The following is a 19,097-nucleotide window of genomic DNA, read 5'->3' on the forward strand; positions in this document are numbered from 1 at the left end:
AGCCACTAAAATCTCCAAATTAAAATCCAAATGAGCACCCGTGGGATGTCCCAGACAAAATAAAAAGGCCTGACCTCACAACCAACAGCACCCAAAGGATCTGCCGCCAACATCCTGGTGCCGAACACCACAGTGCACCAGGGGTCTTGTGGGTCATGCATAAAGGGGCATATGTATTATAGTTATAATATATAATTCTGTGTGTTTTTGTGTAAAAACATAATTTAAAAAATGTGAAACGGATAAAGTTGTACAGAAAATTATTCATTCAATACTATTTACAAGCTGTTGAATCATGGGGGTACTTAGCATTGCCCACATAAATTTTTACTTTTATTTTTGTTAAATAAATTATGGCAGAGTAAAAAGTGATATATTGTTGTTTTTCTGAAGTTGTAAGTTCTAGAAATTTTTAGGAAAAGTTTATCCTTAGTTTGATTGATTTACCAGTGTTAGTGTGGCCTGAGCAACAAAGTAGCAACTTCAAAGACAAACTCGCTGCTTCCGTTTTCCCCTGAAAATTGTCACTAAAGCAAGATGGCATTTTTAAATTAAATAAAACTGACCCCGGTTACCCCAGTATTTCGTTTCGGGTGTGGCTTCTGTTTGCTTGGAATAAAAGCCTGCACCCACCCTGGAGCTTTCTGGATCCAGTTTAAGCATTTAAGCTTCCCTTAACACCTAGTTTCTATTTACTGGAAAAAAAAAGATCCAAACATTTTCGAGCATGACTATGCCTCCATAAATAAAGCGAGCTCTATGAAGACATGGTGTGTTACAGCTGAAACAGAAGAATGCTGACTGAATTCACTAAACCAATTTAACACCCTTGGGATGAACTGGAACTGAATGGAATGAAGCAATAGAGCTTTTGTTGGATGGTGAAAATTGTGAACTTGAATCTTTCCTGGTTAATGTGGTGAAAACCCTAGAACTGGTGGTCAACGCTTTAAAAGTTTGTTGTAGGGCCATTAAGGCAAAATTTTAATCACACGAAAATAATATATATTGACACAAACACCAGTTTGGCAATGTATAAACATTTTTATTTACTCTAAACACTTACAAGAACAAAAACACCAAGACATAACTGTATATCCTTATTTTCTTTTACTCAGTGGGCTTTTTTGTGTATGTTTTGCCAAAGCAGCAAAAAAAAATCTATTATACCTTATATTACAACATGCTGTCTACACTGCCCACACGGGGAATGGAAAGTTATATGGACACAGTAATAAAAAAAAGGAAAAAAAAAAAAAGAAAAAAACATGAAAGTATAAAAGCATTGTTTTACAGCAGCTGCAATATTGACGTTTAAGTAACAGCATGTCTTATATAATTAAAATCATGAACGAGAATCAAAGAGGGCAGTTAGAAATAAAAAATATTAACCAAAGCACACAAAATTTCCTTCTGGGTTAATAATTATGCTTGTCTTTTCATTGTTTTTTTTTCCCCCTCCAGTGCTTCGATTTTGCACATAAGAAGCTCTGGCGTATCACAAGTATACAGTAAACAACATATCCCTAAGTTATCTTCTGACCAGGGCCATGTCTCAAGAAGCAGGGTAAAGAAATGTTAGCTAAGCTGTTGGAAGCATGGAAAGATGATGGGCACAATATGTAACAGAAAAAAAGATTATAAACCAAGATTTAATAAATACCATTGCTCCTTTTGATAAAAGAAAATGGCTTTAAATTAATTAGTAGTATAATTTCCAGGAAATGGAATAGATCATGTCCTAAACAGGATAGAGAGATGATCCAATGTATGACCAAAAGAATTTGGTCACCCAAGTATTGAACATCCCAATCCAAAAATTTATATTATAATTAGAGTTGTTCTTGCTTCTGCTGTTATAATCCTACTAACACTACCACTACTAATAATCATCATCAACATCATCTCCAAACTTCTGGAAAAGCTTGTGGGCCATGTGTGTGTGTTTATTGATCTAAAAAAAACATAGCTCATGCACTTAAGTCAAAATGTCAAATAGGATTCGGTTTCAGTTCATCCCAAAGCTGTTGAGATCAGTCAGGAAACTTGAGTTCTTCCACAACAAACTTAGCTCTAACCTCGGTTTGATCCAGTTTAAATTCGGTTCTTAGATTCAATGATCAGGTGTCCATGTATTTGGGGTCAAACAATCAAGATGCCCAACCAGGTATGTGTGTAAGAATACCCAGGTCCAGTTCTTGTGTTAAACACACTCTGAACGTAGATATCTGGTATTCAAGCTAATCATTTTCATCCGAGGCACTGCGAACTGCACGTAGGTCAGGTGGACAAGTCACACACAGAAAACAGTGAGAGAAAAGGGGGAAGCCACTGAGCATACTAATTTTAGCAGTCTGACTTAAGTCTGACTATCCCAGTAATCTCTGTGCCTACAGTACGGTCAAGATGAGGTGACGTATGAAACGCAAAACAGCCTTGTGTTCTCTAAGGGCTGGAACAGGATCTAAAGTTTAAATGTAGCTTACATTTCATTTAAGTACAAATGATCTTACCTGGCCCCAAGTAGAAAAACCAAAAGGAAAGTAACTGCAAAGAGCCTCTAATAAGATGTTAAATGAAAAAAAAAAAAAAGGTTTCCAGAGATTAGCTGTAATTTATAAATAGAGGATTAAACAACTGGCCCACGAGCTGTTTATAATCTCAGAGTCTAACTTAAGGCAGGTGGTTACCATGATAATGTACGGTAGGATAACCTACCCCATGGGTTAAGCTGAAAGATAGATAGCTAACTGATTAATCATGCTTCATGAGACAGGCCTCAGGAAGAGAAAAGCCTCCATTGTGTAGTTTTGTTGTCCCTGATCAAACACACATTAGCTAATTAGCAAGCTGCTTGTGATTCAAGAATACAGGAGGAGAGAAAACATGGAAATCGTGCAGAGCTGTGGCACCCCAGGATTCCTGGAAGGAGGAATTTGTGTCTGCGCTACGGATTCGCTTTGATACGTGGCAATGATCTCCATTTATTTATTTATTTATTTCCCCAAAAGACAAAGTCAAATTATGAGCAGATAGAATGCTCAGTTAGGTGTCACCGGACATAATGATGGCACATTCAGTTTTCTTCACACCTGCATGGAGATTTGTGGAAAGAGGAGAAGGGCAATGAGAAGAGCAGCTAAGAAATACTGCAGGGGGGCGGGGCACGGTCCGATATTTCGTTCCGTCACAGAAAAATCTTGAGACTTATGGAGAGAACTTTTTGGCTTGTGCTCGGACCCTTTTTTCATATTCCACTCTGTTTTGGCTGTGGGGAAAAAGCATAAATGAAACAATCAGCATTAGGTTTAAAGACAAACTGTCATACAGTTGCTTGCCTCTGTTCTATACAATGTAGAATACAGTTGTGTTCAAAATAATAGCAGTCCAACACCAGTAACTATATCAATAATTTTTTTGGGGAGAAATTATATTTCTTCATAGTAAATATTTTACTTGTAGGTGTAGTGGAGTCATAGAAAACCAACAGACCCAACAGTCATGACTAGCAGCACCTGATTCTGTGTAATTGGATCATTGATTGAAAAGGGGCATGTTTAAAATAATAGCACTGTGGAGTTTAATTAGAGAGTTAAATTATTCTGTGAAAAAAAAGGGTCAAACAAGTTCCCCTTATTTAAAGATAAATGCAAAAAAGGTTGTCCTGTGCATTTCTTTTTGAAAATCAGAGTAAAATGGGTCGTTCCAGACATTGTTCAGAAGAACAGCGTACTTTGATTCAAAAGTTGATTAGAGATGGGAAAACATACAAAAAAGTGCAGCAAATAATAAGCTGCTCTGCTAAAATGCTATCAAATGCTTTAAAATGGAGACCAAAACCAGAAAGATGTGGAAAAACGGAACACTACCATTCGAATGGATTGAAGAATAACAAAATTGGCAAACTGACTCAGCCAATGATCCAAAGAACATCTAAAGTTACCTGTTAGTACTGTTACTATTAGAAGACGCCTATGTGAAGCCAAGCTATCAGCAAAAAGGCCCTCGCAAAAAGTCCCATTGTTGGAAAAAAAAAAAAAAAAAAAAAAACGTGATCGCCAAAGAACACATTGACAGCCCTAAAGAGAAATGAGGCAATATTTTGTGGACTGATGAAAGCAAGATTGTTCTTTTTGGGTCTAGAGGCCGCAGAGTTTGTCAGGTGACCCCTAAACACTGAATTTAAGCCACAGTACACTGTGAAGACAGTGAAGCATGGAGGCACAAGCGGTATGATATGGGGATGCTTCTTGTACTATGGTATTAGGCCCATTTATCACATTTCAGAGATCTTGGATCAATTTGAGTACATTAGAATACTTAAAGAGGTCACATTGCCTTATGCAGAAGAGGAAATACCCTTAAAATGGGTGTTTCAACAAGACAACGACCCCGAACACACCAGTAAGCGAGCAGCATCTTGGCTCCAGACCAACAAGATTAACGTTATGGAGCAGCCAGCCCAATCCCCAGACCCTAATCCAATGGAAAATGTGTGGCCTGACATTAAAAATGCTGTTTCTGAGACAAAAATGCTGTTTCTTGGGCTGGAATACCTGTTCAAAGGTACCAAAAGTTGTTTGACTCCATGCAGCACAGATATAAAGCAGTTCTCAGAAAGCATGGTTATACAACTAAATATAAGTTCAGAGATGCACAAGAAAGATTAAAAGCATTTTTGTTTAAACAGTAAATTCATCACTTTGATGAATGATTACACTGCTATTTTTTTTTAACTGACTAATATTTGTTTTTCTTCCCTTTCTGTAAACTAAAAATGCATTTAGCACATTTTTTCTTCATGTTGTGATTCAGAAGAGAATGTGCAGGGAGTCCAATGCATTTGTGTGATTTAAATTAAAAGTTATTATATGGATATGGAGCTTTACTCACTTTTTTCAGCACACTGCTATTATTTTGAACACAAGTGTATATGGAAGCTCAGTAAATTACACCGACATTACCAGTAGATTGTGTATGCCTCGGCTTGTGCAGGATCCTGAATATTTGGCTCATTTAGGAGTTCTTGGATTCCTAGCAAGATCTAGAAAAGAAAAATCCAATGAGAGGTAAAAAGGACTGAACACCTGCCAATCATGAGAACATTCTGCCCCCTTCAGGCACAAAGTATACAAGACAATTAGACGCTCTGTCAACCCTTATTAAATAACTTCTGTTATTTGGAGTCAAATCTATTATTACATATATTGTGTACTTTTATTTTGGAGCATGAGCATGTTCTCCTTTTATCCACTTACTCATTTACAACTCAAGTCAAACCCTCCAGTTTTTATTCAAACACAAAGAGCTTAAACTGAGCACAATAAATGATTAAAAATTATTAAAGTAAATGTAATTTTAGTTAATCAAATCTGACAATACGGCAGCACTTCTTTCCAGACAGTTCAAAAAACATTTACATCAAACTCAACAACCAACTTGCATTCATCCACCCACGAACTTCCTTTCTCTGTGAATATTTTTAGTTCTTGTTTGTGAGTTCTTGTTTCTTATTAGCTCTTGTTCCAGGCTGTGTTTCAGCAATTGCAAGCTTTAATAGATATAAACTAAGAGGCTGACATGGTGAGTCAATTCTCACTTCTTTGTCTGGCTGTGTGTGTGTGTGTGTGTGTGCACGTGTACGCGCGTGTGTGCGTGTATCCATGTGTGCGTGTTTATGTGCAATGTCCGATATGTGGCGGGTCAGCCTTCAAGCAGCATGTTTTATTAATTTTAATGTATGCTTATACAACCAGATCAGAACAAGTATTTAAAATGTAAACAAACATATGTTGGCTGTTTATTGGAATTTATTTCTAATTCATCATTTGTCAACCTTTTTTATTCATATGAGTAAAATTAATGTTATTTAAAGTCTTGCAAAGCCTTTTTTTAATTTGTGAGGTTTCGTGTTCTAGGATTGGCTCGCATTTCACATGCAGTGAAAATTTAAACAATCAAACAGAAGACTGAATTCTTATAACTAAGTGTGACACAAAAGTTGGAATCTGTCTAGCAGTGATGAGAAGTATGACAAACCTAAACTAATTACCAAACAACCATTGGTTTCCAATATCTTAGCACCACCTATTATGCAAAATTTATTTTAAACATTCCTTGGGTCTCCAGTGAGCATCTACATACAAATATGTGAGAAAAAAAATAATGTTCCCTGCTTTTTGTTTATTTTTCCCTTTTTGCATTTCCTGGTGCATAAACAAGCCAATTATATTTTTTCCTATATTGTGACCTCATTATACAAACAAACAAAAAAAAGAGACCGCTCCTTTGCCCTTTGGCAGGGATGTGGTTCAGTAGTAACTAATTTATATAGACACTGAAACAGTCTACAATCGTGGCCAAAAGTTTTGAGAATGACACAAATATTAGTTTTCACAACGTTTGCTGGTAAATTGCTTTTAGATATTTGTTTCAGTTGTTTCTGTGATGTACTGAAATATAATTAAAAGCACTTCATACGTTTCAAAGGCTTTTATCGACAATTACATAACATTTATGCAAGGAGTCAGTATTTGCAGTGTTGGCCCTTCTTTTTCAGGACCCCTGCAATTTGACTAGGCATGCTCTCAATCAACTTCTGGGCCAAATCCTGACTGATAGCAACCCATTCTTTCATAATCACTTCTTGGAGTTTGGTTTGGTTTGGTTTTTGTGTGTCCACCCGCCTCTTGAGGATTGACCACAAGTCCTCAATGGGATTAAGATCTGGGGAGTTTCCAGGCCATGGACCCAAAATTTCAACGTTTTGGTCACCGAGCCACTTAGTTATCACTTTTGCCTCCATCGTGCTGGAAAATGCTGGAAGAAGTTGCTGTTGGAGGGTGTTTTGGTACGATTCTTTATTCATGGCTGTGTTTTTGGGCAAAATTGTGAGTAAGCCCACTCCCTTGGATGAGAAGCAACCCCACACATGAATGGTCTCAGGATGCTTTACTGTTGGCATGACACAGGACTAATGATAGCGCTCACCTTTTCTTTTCCGGACAAGCCTTTTTTCAGATTCCCCAAACAATCGAAAAGAGGCTTCATCGGAGAAAATGACTTTGCCCCAGTCCTCAGCAGTCCATTCACCATACTTTCTGCAGAAGATCAATCTGTCCCTCATGTTTTTTTTTGGAGAGAAGTGGCTTCTTTGCTGCCCTTCTTGACACCAGGCCATCTTCCAAAAGTCTTCGCCTCACTGTGCGTGCAGATGCGCTCACACCTGCCTGCTGCCATTTCTGAGCAAGCTCTGCACTGGTGGCACTCCGATCCGGCAGTTAAATCCTTTTTAGAAGACGATCCTGGCACTTGCTGGACTTTCTTGGACGCCCTGAAGCCTTCTTAACAAGAATTGAACCTCTTTCCTTGAAGTTCTTGATGATCCTATAAATTGTTGATTTAGGTGCAATCTTAGTAGCCACAATATCCTTGCCTGTGAAGCCATTTTTATGCAACACAATGATGGCTGCACGCGTTTCTTTGCAGGTCACCATGGTTAACAATGGAAGAACAATGATTTCAAGCATCACCCTCCTTTTAACATGTCAAGTCTGCCATTCTAACCCAATCAGCCTGACATATTGATCTCCAGCCTTGTGCTCGTCAACATTCTCACCTGAGTTAACAAGTCGATTACTGAAATGATCTCAGCAGGGCTTTAATGACAGTGATGAAATGCAGTGAAAAGGTTTTTTTGGGATTAAGTTAATTTTCATGGCAAAGAAGGACTCTGCAATTCATCTGATAACTCTTCATAACATTCTAGAGTATATGCAAATTGCTATTATAAAAACTTAAGCAGCAACTTTTCCAATATCCAATATGTATGTAATTCTCAAAACTTTTGTCCACGACTGTATATAGAGGAGGGGTGAAATAAAGGGAGATTGAGAAAGAAAAAAATTATGAAATTATCTGAGGGGTTTTTCAGATGGAACATTAACACACACTTTGGAGGAGCTCTGAGACCTGTGTTGAGTTGTTAAAGAAAAATACAAAAAAGCTTAGTCAGATTGAACCTGTTGAGCTCAAATACCGTCATCACTATAGCACTATAACAAATGCGAGTTTGATGATGACAATGATAACATCATGATCATGGCTGCTTTATAAGCCCCACCTGAAATGTCATGCCACTATTTTTGACAACAGAAAGTCATGGGGGAAGTAACTGCTAGATCTGTAATAGCTCTCTCATCGAGCAGGCAAATACCAGTAATTTCTCTGCATAATATTTACACCACCACAGCACAGTTTAATACTTTAATATGATAGGTCTGAAGTGTGCACAGAGCAGAGCAGCTCATTCACAGAGACTTGAACATACCTGTATGTATCCAAGACTGATACTGATAGGATATTTATAAATATGTTGCTTATTGATGTGGTGTTTTTTTTTTCCCCATTAAAATGACGAGAGAGAATCTAGTAATAGATAGATATAGAGAGAAAGATTAATAAATTAAATTTAAACCTTTTTAAACTGCTGTTGTCTAAGTGGAATACAGACTTGAGAGCTGAGGTTATATACAAAAAGAGTGCACTTCAGAAACTGTAACTTTGTTTATGTCATATTGAATCGCACCCTGGGGTGGATTATTTTTGTATACTTAGTTTGTTGTGCATTTTATGGAACATACCACCTTTACTTTGATCAAGACTTTTAAATCTAATTCTAATCTACTTTAATGAGCACTTTCAGCTTTTCGTTTAATTTTTTTAAATAAAAAACTCTTTAATTCCACCATTAAGATGCTAGCTTTTCATAATTTCACCTAAAATAATGAACGAGCGTGGTCTTGATATACGAGTTCTACACATGCGCTTTGTCTGCCGAGGGTCATGTGATCACAACTGAGTCGTTGGTTCTTCTCTCCTGCACGCTTAATTGTCTCAGTGCACAGGTGTCAACATACGAGTGCGTGTGTACTCTGTACTATAACATTGTGACCGTGTATGTGGTGTGTGTGTGTGTCTGTAAAGCAAAAGCAAGTAACTTACTTTTTGTTCACGAAATAAAGCTATAAGCCAACACACGCAATGATAAATGATAGCCGCTTGTGCTAAAGGGGAAACTAACGTCGGTCTTTAACAATGTTACGTTTGACCTCTGTCCAGTCAGAAGACAAACACCTGCTTTGTGGCCAGTGAGCACGAAGCCCTGCCCCCAAGTAAATACTGGCTCAGACTGAACTCCAAATGCAAACTGAGGAATATGATTTCGGATTTTTATGATTTACTTTATTTTGCGTTTGAAATTCTAGGTCAGCTTTTGCGTGCAACTTACACCATACAACAGCCTGGCATTTTAAAACTGCTAATGGATCACCTGACCAAACAGAAGCTGGTTTAATTTTATATATCAGGTCTGACACATAAGCCTGTGCTGAGGAAACAAACACCATCTTCATTGATACAGCATCCAGTACGAAGCACTTTCATTCTGATCTGCTCACCTGCTTAATTGTAATAGCTGGCCTCCAGTCTTTGTCCTCCTCTAAAATTGATAGGCAGACTGTTCCTGATGGATAGACATTGGGATGGAAGAGTGGCGGCTCAAATTTACCTGACGGGAGCGAACAGGAGATCAATGCAGCGATCTACAGCTTTATACCGACAACATGCCTAAAGTAATAAGGAAGGGAAACTAGATTTACCACTTACATTTTGGAGGGGAAGATGGATAGTCATCCTTAAAGAGCATTCGCAGTTTGAACAAACCGCCTTCCCAAGGTGTCTGAGATTAAAACAAAATATAATTTCATAATTTTTGAAAAACCAGGGTACAAATAAATGTTTTTAGTTTTCGCGCCATCCTGTGTTAACTGTGAAATTCATGTATCACTACACTGACTACAAAGTCACTTTTTTTACATTTATAATAGAGATTCACCGGATGATCAGCCAGATATTGGAACTGCCAACTTTTTTTTATCTTGTTCAGTTTATGTGCTCTAATGGAACAGATTTTGTGCCAAGTGCACAAGCTTACGAGTTGTGCAATAGAGACTAATTTTTTTTTTGTGGCGTTACATTATCAAAAGTCCTGAGAGGTAAAAATCTTTTCTCTAAAATCTGCAAGTGAATTAGCCTAAAACCCACTTATTAAACACACTTACATCAATCTCAAAACGCCGCAAATGCTAATTAGTCTTAAAAATCGCGTAAAAAAAAAGAATCTGCATATGCCTATGTTAGAACCCTAGCACTTGCGGTGAAAAAATGTTGCTGTTTCTTAAAAAGAGAAATTTGTTTAGAAATAATAATTCTGGCCGATGACAGAGATATTCACTACTGAGTAACAATGTAGCTTCGTGATTAATTTAATTTAAAGTAAAATGTTAAACTTGTATTTGAAGTTAGTTTGCATTGTTTAAATGCTGCACTTGGTTTTTAAGTGAGAAAACTAAGGTTATAAGGAACAGGCTACATTTAATTACTCATGTTTAATTCAGTTGTGAAGCTGTAAAAAAAAAAACTTTTGAGTTCTGACAAGAATTTTCTAAGTAATAAAATTGTAACAGACAAAATGCTAAATCAAATCTGGATATTTCTAAAACTGTAAATAGAAATTATTTACATTTTTAGCTATTGTGATAGTGTGTGGTGATACCCATTCCTAATTACTAATAAGTACTTAATTATGTATCACATGCTTTAGCACTTCTGAAAAGCATTATATATAAATAGTAAGATATATTTATTGTCAGATTTAATTTATACATTTATAGTACATAACACTTATTAACTATAATACTTCAAGTTAGACCACAACATTTGGACTGATTATAAAGACTGCTTGCTAGCATTTCCGTGTACATTATAGCCACAGCTTCCTGTCCAGATAAGCATACAATATGCCACTATTGTTGTCTAATAAATCTTTCTTCGGCTTAACTACTGTCACTGTTCCACTTTGGCAACATGTTAAAGATGAAACACATCTTCAGTCTGTGTGCAGCAGTTTCCTACTTTGGGGTTTTGGCTTCCTGAATGATACAAGTTAGCTACTAACCAAAATGATGTGAGCTGAAAGTAGGGCTAGAGCACAGAGTAAACAGACTGGCAGCTGAACATCACAAACACATATCATCCGGTCAGAACCACTGACACTGCCACTGTTTATTTATTTGTCTTCTCAATGCTTCCTAAAGTATCTTTGTATGGTTTAAATTTATATAATTGAAAATATATCCACTAGTGCTTTCTCCAAAATGGGGCAAGATCCTCACCCCTTTTTTTCCAGGAATGGCGCACTCCCAGTTCATCAGGTTCATTGTTCCATCAGGGTTTTTGGTTGGAACAGCTACAAAACCCTGAAAAAAAAAAAAAAATAGCACATCAACATTAAGCTAAACAGAAATGAAGAAAAACTAAATATTTCACTTACTACACACAGACACTAATTGTCTCTAGAACAGACCTATGGCAAAAAGTAAATGTGTGTGTGTGTGTGTGTGTGTGTGTGTGTAAGGGCTGTAGGTATAGAATATTTTAGTAATCGAGCATTCTACCAAAAATTTAATCGATTAATCAGATAAAATGTAATTTTGCTTAATTAAACAGCAATGTAAAATATATTAGAGAAACAAAAGATTAATTTGTTTTCTTTTTAGAAAAATCTACTTTTATTTTTTAAATGCATACAGCATTTTATCAAAAATAAACATTCTCATTATTCACAAAATAAGGAAAAGCTTAAAGTTGACTGAGATGAATTGTTACATTCTTGAATATATGATTACATTCTTATTTTAAAACCAAAAAAATGTATTTCAAAGTATCAAAAAAACTAAGGCACACTGTTATGCGCTAATTTTTTTTTCTGCCACGGATTGCCCTCCCCCCCTACCCCGCATAATTTCTATCAAATATTATATTATAAATTCACAGATTTATGATTTACAAATTACAACAAACTAATCTGATTATAAAATAAGCAAGATAAAAAATGAAATGTTGTATAGGGAAAAAATATATAAATAATTTTTTTTCATATACAACATGTATATTTTTATATTGCTTATTGCAGCACCTCTCAAGCTCCATCAGGCTGGATGAGAAGCAGAGGTGCACAGTTATTTTAAAATCTCTCCAGAGATGTTCAATCTGATTCAAGTCTGGGCTCTGGTTGGGCCACTCAAGGACATTCACAGAGTTGTCCTGAAGCCACTCCTATGATATCTTGGCTATGTACTTAGGGTTGTTGTCCTGCTGAATGATAAACCGTCGTCCCAGTCTGAAGTCAAGAGCGCTCTGGAGCAGATTTTCATCCAGGATGTCTCTGTACATTGCTACAGTCATCTTTCCCTTTATCCTGACTAGTCTCCCAGTTCCTGCCGCTAAAAAACATCCGCACAGCATGATGCTGCCACCACCATGCTTCATTGTAGGGATGGTATTGGCCTGGTGATGAGCCTTGCATGGTTTCCTCCAAACGTGACGCCTGCCATTTACACCAAAGAGTTTAATTCTTGTCTCATCAAACCAAAGAATTTTGTTTGAGAGTCCTTCAGGTGCTTTTTGGCAAACTCCAGGCGGGCTGCCATGTGCCTTTTACTAGGGAGTGGCTAACATCTCGCCACTCTACCATATAGGCCTGATTGGTGGATCATGTCCAGTCAACTGAATTTACCAGAGGTGGACTCCAATTAAGCTGCAGAAACATCTCAGGGATGATCAGGGGAAACAGGATGCGCCTGAGCAATCTCATCCAACCTGATCAATTTTGAGCTTCATGGCAAAGGCTATAAATACTTATGTACATGTGCTTTCTCAATTTTTTTTATTTTTAATAAATTTGCCAAAATCTCAAGTAAACCTTTTTCATGTTGTCATGATGAGGTGTTGTGTGTAAAATTCTGAAAAAAAAAATAAATAATAAATTTAATCCATTTTAGAATAAGACTGTCACATAACAAAATGTGGAAAAAGTGATGCACTGTGAATACTTTCCGGATGCACTGTATATATGGCAATCCCACTCAATCACAAAAAAGTAGCTTGCACATCATTTGCTTTCAATGGAAATTACTGTACAGTTAACATCCAACTCCCAAAAAGCTTCCAAGATAAATAAAATAATAAACAAAACTTTGTGATTCTCATGTAAACGTTGCACTGCTTCACCAATTTGTCAGCTTGACGAAGAAAATTGTGTGACAAGTCGGATAATGCTACCATTAACAGTGCGTAACGTTGTACTGGGCTTGCATTTCTCATGTTTACGTTTGTAACGATTTTTGACATCACAAATTTGAACTCATACACTCATCTGTCTCACACACCTGCACGCAAAAACACACACAACCCCACACACTAACAAGACACATGTCTCAAACTCACATCACACATAACTATTGTTATTACACAGACACACACACAAACATGCACAAACACATTTACTCGTTACACACAGACTGACACATCCACATGTCAAACACACACAAACCTCTCTCCCTCACTTTCACACATTAACCCTCACACACACACTAACGCACCCAACAAGTATTTAAAGCCCAAACTAACATTAGCCCTGTATAGTGTGTGATGTGTGCAAGTCATGCGGTGCAACCGGGTGGCGGTGGCTTTTTCGAGGTCTTAACACACTTAAATAACACACAGGTTGTGCGGTGCCACCAGAGTGGCGATGGCACAGGGTGCTTGGGTTCGTCATCGTTGCTTGCAACTATATTTCAATTCTGTTATTTTTACAAATTTTCCTAAGCAATATGACATCAGCCTTGCTACGATGGTGCTAATGTTTCATAGTGCAGATGTCAGTGTGCGAGAGCCCTATTGTTTTTGAGTGTGTGTGTGGTTATGACCTGTGTGAAAGGCCTCACCGAGTCTAAAGTATCTTGTATTTACAGCTGTTTTAAATCTCTAAACTGTCTAAAAATAGAGCCGTGATCATTAAGCATCAGGTACGTGTCTTCCGGTTGAGCAGGATACTTACTACAGAAAAGAGACCTGAACGACTAGTGCTACAGACTGTTCACAAATCAGGCCAATCATCAGCAGTGATGCAATCGCCTAATCTATCGCCTGAGTCGTTTCTATGGCAACACACACTTTAGCTTTTTTATAGGTCACAGATCAGAAAACTGCAGTGTGTGTGATATTAAGATAAATCCAGACTTTAAGTATTTTAACCCACTGTAACAGTGAAGGCGTGTGTATGAAGTGAGACAAAGGTTAAAATTTCCATCTGGTAATTGCAAGTTAAGCAAAAAAATAATAATAATAATAAAACTGGCTTTTCTTTTTTTACTGTAATTCAGACCTGATGATGAAAACAGTAAAACTAAAACACACAGAAATTGAAACAACAGCAGTGGAATGCTCATAGGAGACGTTATTACTACATCAAGGGTAAAACTGCATGTATTTTAAAAAGATCACTCTGAGAGGGTGCGAGGAGTCAAGAAGGGCAGTACGCCAGCCAGCTCAGCTTAATTACAGGTTATGACTTAGTTGGAACAATGGAGTTAAAACAATTCTGCGTTCCTTTTCTGGGTGTGCATTTACATCTCTGTTGAGGTGTGTGTGTGTGTGTGTGTGTGTTTGCTTTCAGGGTGTTCTGACCATAATGAACAGATCACTAATTTGCAATGTCATGAATTTGTCTCCATTTGCAAACTGGTCCTTAGATCAGACTGCATCATTGCTGATGATTTGCCTGATTTGTGAACAGTCTGTAGCACTAGTCGTTCAGGTCTCCTTTCTGTAGTAAGTATCCTGCTCAACCGGAAGACACGTACCTGATGCTCAATGATCTCGGTTCTATTTTCTTTCCAGACAACCACTAGGCGAAAAAAGCACTATCTGCCCTTTTTCACATCCATGTGCTTACAGAGCAGAACCCTCTGTGTGTGCGTCACTGTGACTGATAAAGAAGCAATAGAGAGAGAAAGCTCCTCTTCCATATCTTTTCATTCACAAGCTCTTATTCCAAAGTTTGAAAAAAAAAGAGCAGAAAGCATTGTTGTTTGTAAAGTTACCAATCAATTCAATTAAAATTTTATCCACTAAACATTATCGTCCAATTTGTCTCTGGCAAATATATTTCTTATTGCTTTTGAATGTAATGCAAGCTACTAAAATCTTATATTGTGTCTTATAAACACTGAAATGCTGTGTAATGTGTGTTGTTGGTTGTTTAAAACACATGTATCATACAAAGCAATAATCTTTTTTTCCTGCCAAGCTTCGCTCCACACTCCAGTCCAATAGGTGGCAGTATTGCATCAACCATCTAAAAACTCAAAAGAAGAAGCAACAGGGACACGCTTGAAAATGTATTAAAAGTATCTAAAAACAAAATGCAAGTATTTGTATAAGCAAATTTTACAGCAATTCACGTTTCTAAGTTTAATTTGAAAAGTGTGAATCTGTTCTAAATCAATAACTGACCTATAAATTCAATTCCTTGAGTCAGTGAGATTTCACTGGTAAAATGCTAACAGCTAACAAGAAGTCTGGGACGTAACCATGAAAATCAAACTACCTTTACATTTCTCACAGAGTTCTGTATAATGCAAGTCAGGTTTAGTAAAAAGACACAGATAGATAGATATAGATATAAACATGGTGGTGCCTCTATTAAGTGTATGTAGCTACAGAAGTTTGTTTGCAATGCTAATCAGCTAGCAAAGCTATATATCTGCCTTTTCTATTTTCGCCAAAGTTTAAACAAGCAAATTATATTTTCCCCCTAATTTGCCCTTATATAAGAAATGCTCCTCCACAGCCTGTTGCTCAGCTCTGCAGGGTTTTTGTATAGCGTGGCTCAACAGTAGCTCATTTACATAAACACTAAAACTGTGCATTTGGAGGAGGAGTGAAAGAGTGTTTAATAATTGAAAATGCATTATCTGATGGATATGTCAGCTGAAGCACTAAAACACACACACACTTCGGGGGCTTTAAGACATGGGTTGACTTGTTTTAGAAATAGTAAAATCTGTTTTGTTTTGTTTTTTGCGTATGTGCGCACATGCACACACACTAACTGGAGACCCATCTAAATGTCTAAACATGACTAAAATTGAACTTTCACTTGTGATTTGACTTCATTTATACTTGTGAAGGGTTGTGTGTGTTAGCTAGTGTGAGTGGTGGGTGTTGGGTGTTGGAGGTAGCAGTCAGGTAAGCAGACGACAGGATCCTTATCGGGACTGCGATATTTGCTGCCACATTTAGGACAATTCCACAGATTACTCCAAGGCCTTTTAAATTCACTATACGTTAGTTTATCCTGTTCCTTTTTGTCCCGCTTCTAAAGTACAGGTATTACAGATGCCCCAGATCATTCAGTCACGATAGTTACTAAATTCCCGGATTGTATTCCTTAGTAATAAAAGGTTCCCTATATGGACCCCCCCCCCCATTCCCTTTTTTTTTTTTTACATTTTCCTCCTCATACTTACAAATGGATGATCCTTCCGCCAAGCCTTTCGTTCTTGAGCAAGGCGACTCAAAGCTATACCAGACATGACTTTTGCAGCTCCTTAAACTGACACTGAGGAACCTGTAAAAGGAAAAAAATGCAGACATGACAAAGATCGTGAAATAAAATCCCAGGTCCTGTCAATAAGCAGGACACATTAATAAAAAAAAAAATGCATTAGAGAAATCCTTTTTTAGAACTTTCATATTAAGTCCATGAGCACCTTCTCGGAGCTTCACTCCAAGACACTACACAAACACATTTCCTCAGAGAATTAACGTACAGCCTAGTTTACTAGCTAGCCATCGCACCCCATACTTCTCAGGCTCTTTGACCAAGTAAGGAAGTTTTTTAATGACTATTACACCTGACACATACTTGTACAGTGGTACCTTGGCATATGAATTAAATTTATTAAGGCAAAATTTTGTATTGCGAAATGTTTTCATATAGGAAATAATGTAAATGCAAATAATCTGCTTCAGCCAAAAATATTATTAACATTACCAGTTTCCAAAACTATAAGCCTATTTTTGCATAGGAAAACAGAAAGACATGGAAATTAGGAACAAAATATTAAATAAATAGACATTAAACCTCATTTAACCTTAATTTACAGGCTGCTTTAAAAACCTTATATAAATAATCTTGTATATCCTTAAGGGCAGGTTTGGTAGAGTTCTATGAATTGTCCTGAATCTTGATTCCTGCCTGTTATATCTTTACCTGGACCACATGGATATTGATTACTGTGCAATGTACACGATCACAATGTAATCACCTGCGACTCCAAACCTGCACAATGGAATAGTGAAACCATTTTTATATGGTCATCTGAAAAGAGTTTATTTATTTATTTATTTATTATTTTATATAATTGTTTTGTTTGTTGTTGTTCACTGTATTTGTAGTATTACTCCTATTGTGTAAGCTACCTATTAGTTTAAAAGTATTACTCTATTGTGTGAGCTATCTATTAGTTTAAAAGTATTACTCTATTGTGTAAGCTACCTATTAGTTTAAAATGTGTGTGCAAAATGAGTTGTAATTATTATTTATGGTCATTTTGGACAGGGCTCTCACACAAGGAAGCTTATCACCTCAAGGGACTTTTTAATACACAAACAAATAAACAAACACTGCACTGTAGCGTAATAACGCTAAAATGTTTAAGACGCGTATTGGTTGTGTGTGTGTGTGTGTGTGTGTGTGTGAAGAGGTAGCTCACTAATGAATATGCTCAAACACACTTCACCTAGCGCCAACAGGGAGCTAGCATCCCGGCTAACAAAATTAAAAACCCAACAGCACAATCACCCGTCAATTTGTTGTTATTTTCTTTTGGACGCTGGTTTCACATCTCACATCTTACCTTTAATTAGATTTAAAAACCACAGTATTTCCCCCTGACACGCACAATTGATCGTTTAAGAAATAATGGCGAAACTCCTTAGCTGTGGCTTGTTGGATAGCGAAGTTTCCCTCCTGTGAAAACACAGGCTCAGTAGGACCCATGAGGAGATTGCTGAATGCCTGAATAAAAATATAAATTTCCTGTGGGTAATTTATTATCGTAAAATGGATTTACAATTAAAAATATTAAATTATATTCTTGTAGGTTTTTAACAGTTATTTATGCTAAATAAGCAAAAGAGGGGGAAATCTCGCTGGTTAAAAATGGTATCTAAGAAACGGTTTTAAGAGAAGGCGTTAGAGGAAAATTGTAGGGATATATATATATTTTTTACATTTAATCTATAATTTTTTTTCCCCTTAAATATGAAGCAATTTAGGTGGAATATTATAAAGATAATGTGGCTGTGCTTTCTATCAGGCGATTAACAGGGCTAACAACGCGGCTCGTGCAAAAAAAAAAAGCTGTTAAAAATGGCGCCCTGAACGCGCTAAATTCCGCCCAATGGTGACGTCACATGTTGTCATTTTCTGCAACCCCCCCCCCTCCCTCCCCCTTTTTATTCAACCGTACGCACAGTTAGCATGGAGTTAGCTTGTGTGCGTCAGTTCATCAGTGAAATCTTGCTTGTAGCCTGTAGGTTTGTAGGTAATCAGTAAACAAAGCAAAAGGGAAAAGAATACAACATTGGCCAAAGAGTGTGAAAGGCACAAAAATTCACAGAACTATGAACTATCTTTGGCCTGGAAACTTGAACTGCAGTCTCCTCAAAATTCCAAAATCAATACCTGACCTCACTAATGCTCTTTGTAGAGTTGCAAAGTCGCTCACTGTTTCGATAAACTTACTGACGCCAGGACAGACAATGTCAAACACGTCTGTCAAAAAGATCTCTGTGTATTAACCCCATGCTCACCATATTTCTGATTATAAGAACAAAATGAACTAAATGACTGAAGAAATGATTTTTATTTATTTTGATGAATGCGATTCAAAGAACCGAGTCATGAAAATGATCCAAACTTCCAATCACTAACAGACAATGTAAATCAATTTGCAAAAAGCAAAGAGTGTTGTGTTGTTCTATAAAAATAATCCGCATTCGAGTTGTTGAGAACCCAGAGAAATCCAAAGCAGACACAAAGAGAGCATGAGAAACTTCAGACAGACCCTAATCTGAGCTGACCCATAGGAAAATTTAGTAGGGTATATACTCCATTGGGTACTGTG

General features: G+C 37.0%; 1 protein-coding gene across 1 annotated transcript; it reads right to left on the minus strand.

Annotated features, from left to right (window-relative positions):
• Nucleotides 1-1,024: 1,024 nt before the first annotated feature.
• On the minus strand, nt 1,025-17,952 carry ube2ia (ubiquitin-conjugating enzyme E2Ia). Its single transcript, XM_053492771.1, has 7 exons — nt 17,826-17,952; nt 16,434-16,534; nt 11,235-11,318; nt 9,667-9,739; nt 9,459-9,568; nt 4,965-5,044; nt 1,025-3,268 (listed from the first exon to the last, which is right to left on the minus strand). The coding sequence occupies exons 2-7, from the start codon at nt 16,497-16,499 to the stop codon at nt 3,208-3,210; spliced, it is 474 nt and encodes a 157-aa protein (XP_053348746.1). The 5' UTR covers nt 16,500-16,534; nt 17,826-17,952; the 3' UTR covers nt 1,025-3,207.
• Nucleotides 17,953-19,097: the final 1,145 nt, after the last annotated feature.

The sequence above is a fragment of the Clarias gariepinus genome, chromosome 3 (genome assembly GCF_024256425.1).
Source record: "Clarias gariepinus isolate MV-2021 ecotype Netherlands chromosome 3, CGAR_prim_01v2, whole genome shotgun sequence".
In the NCBI taxonomy this organism is placed as follows: Eukaryota; Metazoa; Chordata; class Actinopteri; order Siluriformes; family Clariidae; genus Clarias; species Clarias gariepinus.

Coding starts and splice junctions, on each gene's coding strand:
- ube2ia (XM_053492771.1), bottom strand. CDS start 16,499: ATGTCTGGTATAGCTTTGAGTCGCCTTGCTCAAGAACGAAAGGCTTGG. Junction 11,319..16,433: donor GGCGGAAGGATCATCCATTT/GTAAGTATGAGG, acceptor TTTTTTTTTCAG/GGTTTTGTAGCTGTTCCAAC. Junction 3,269..4,964: donor GAGGCATACACAATCTACTG/GTAATGTCGGTG, acceptor TTTTCCCCACAG/CCAAAACAGAGTGGAATATG.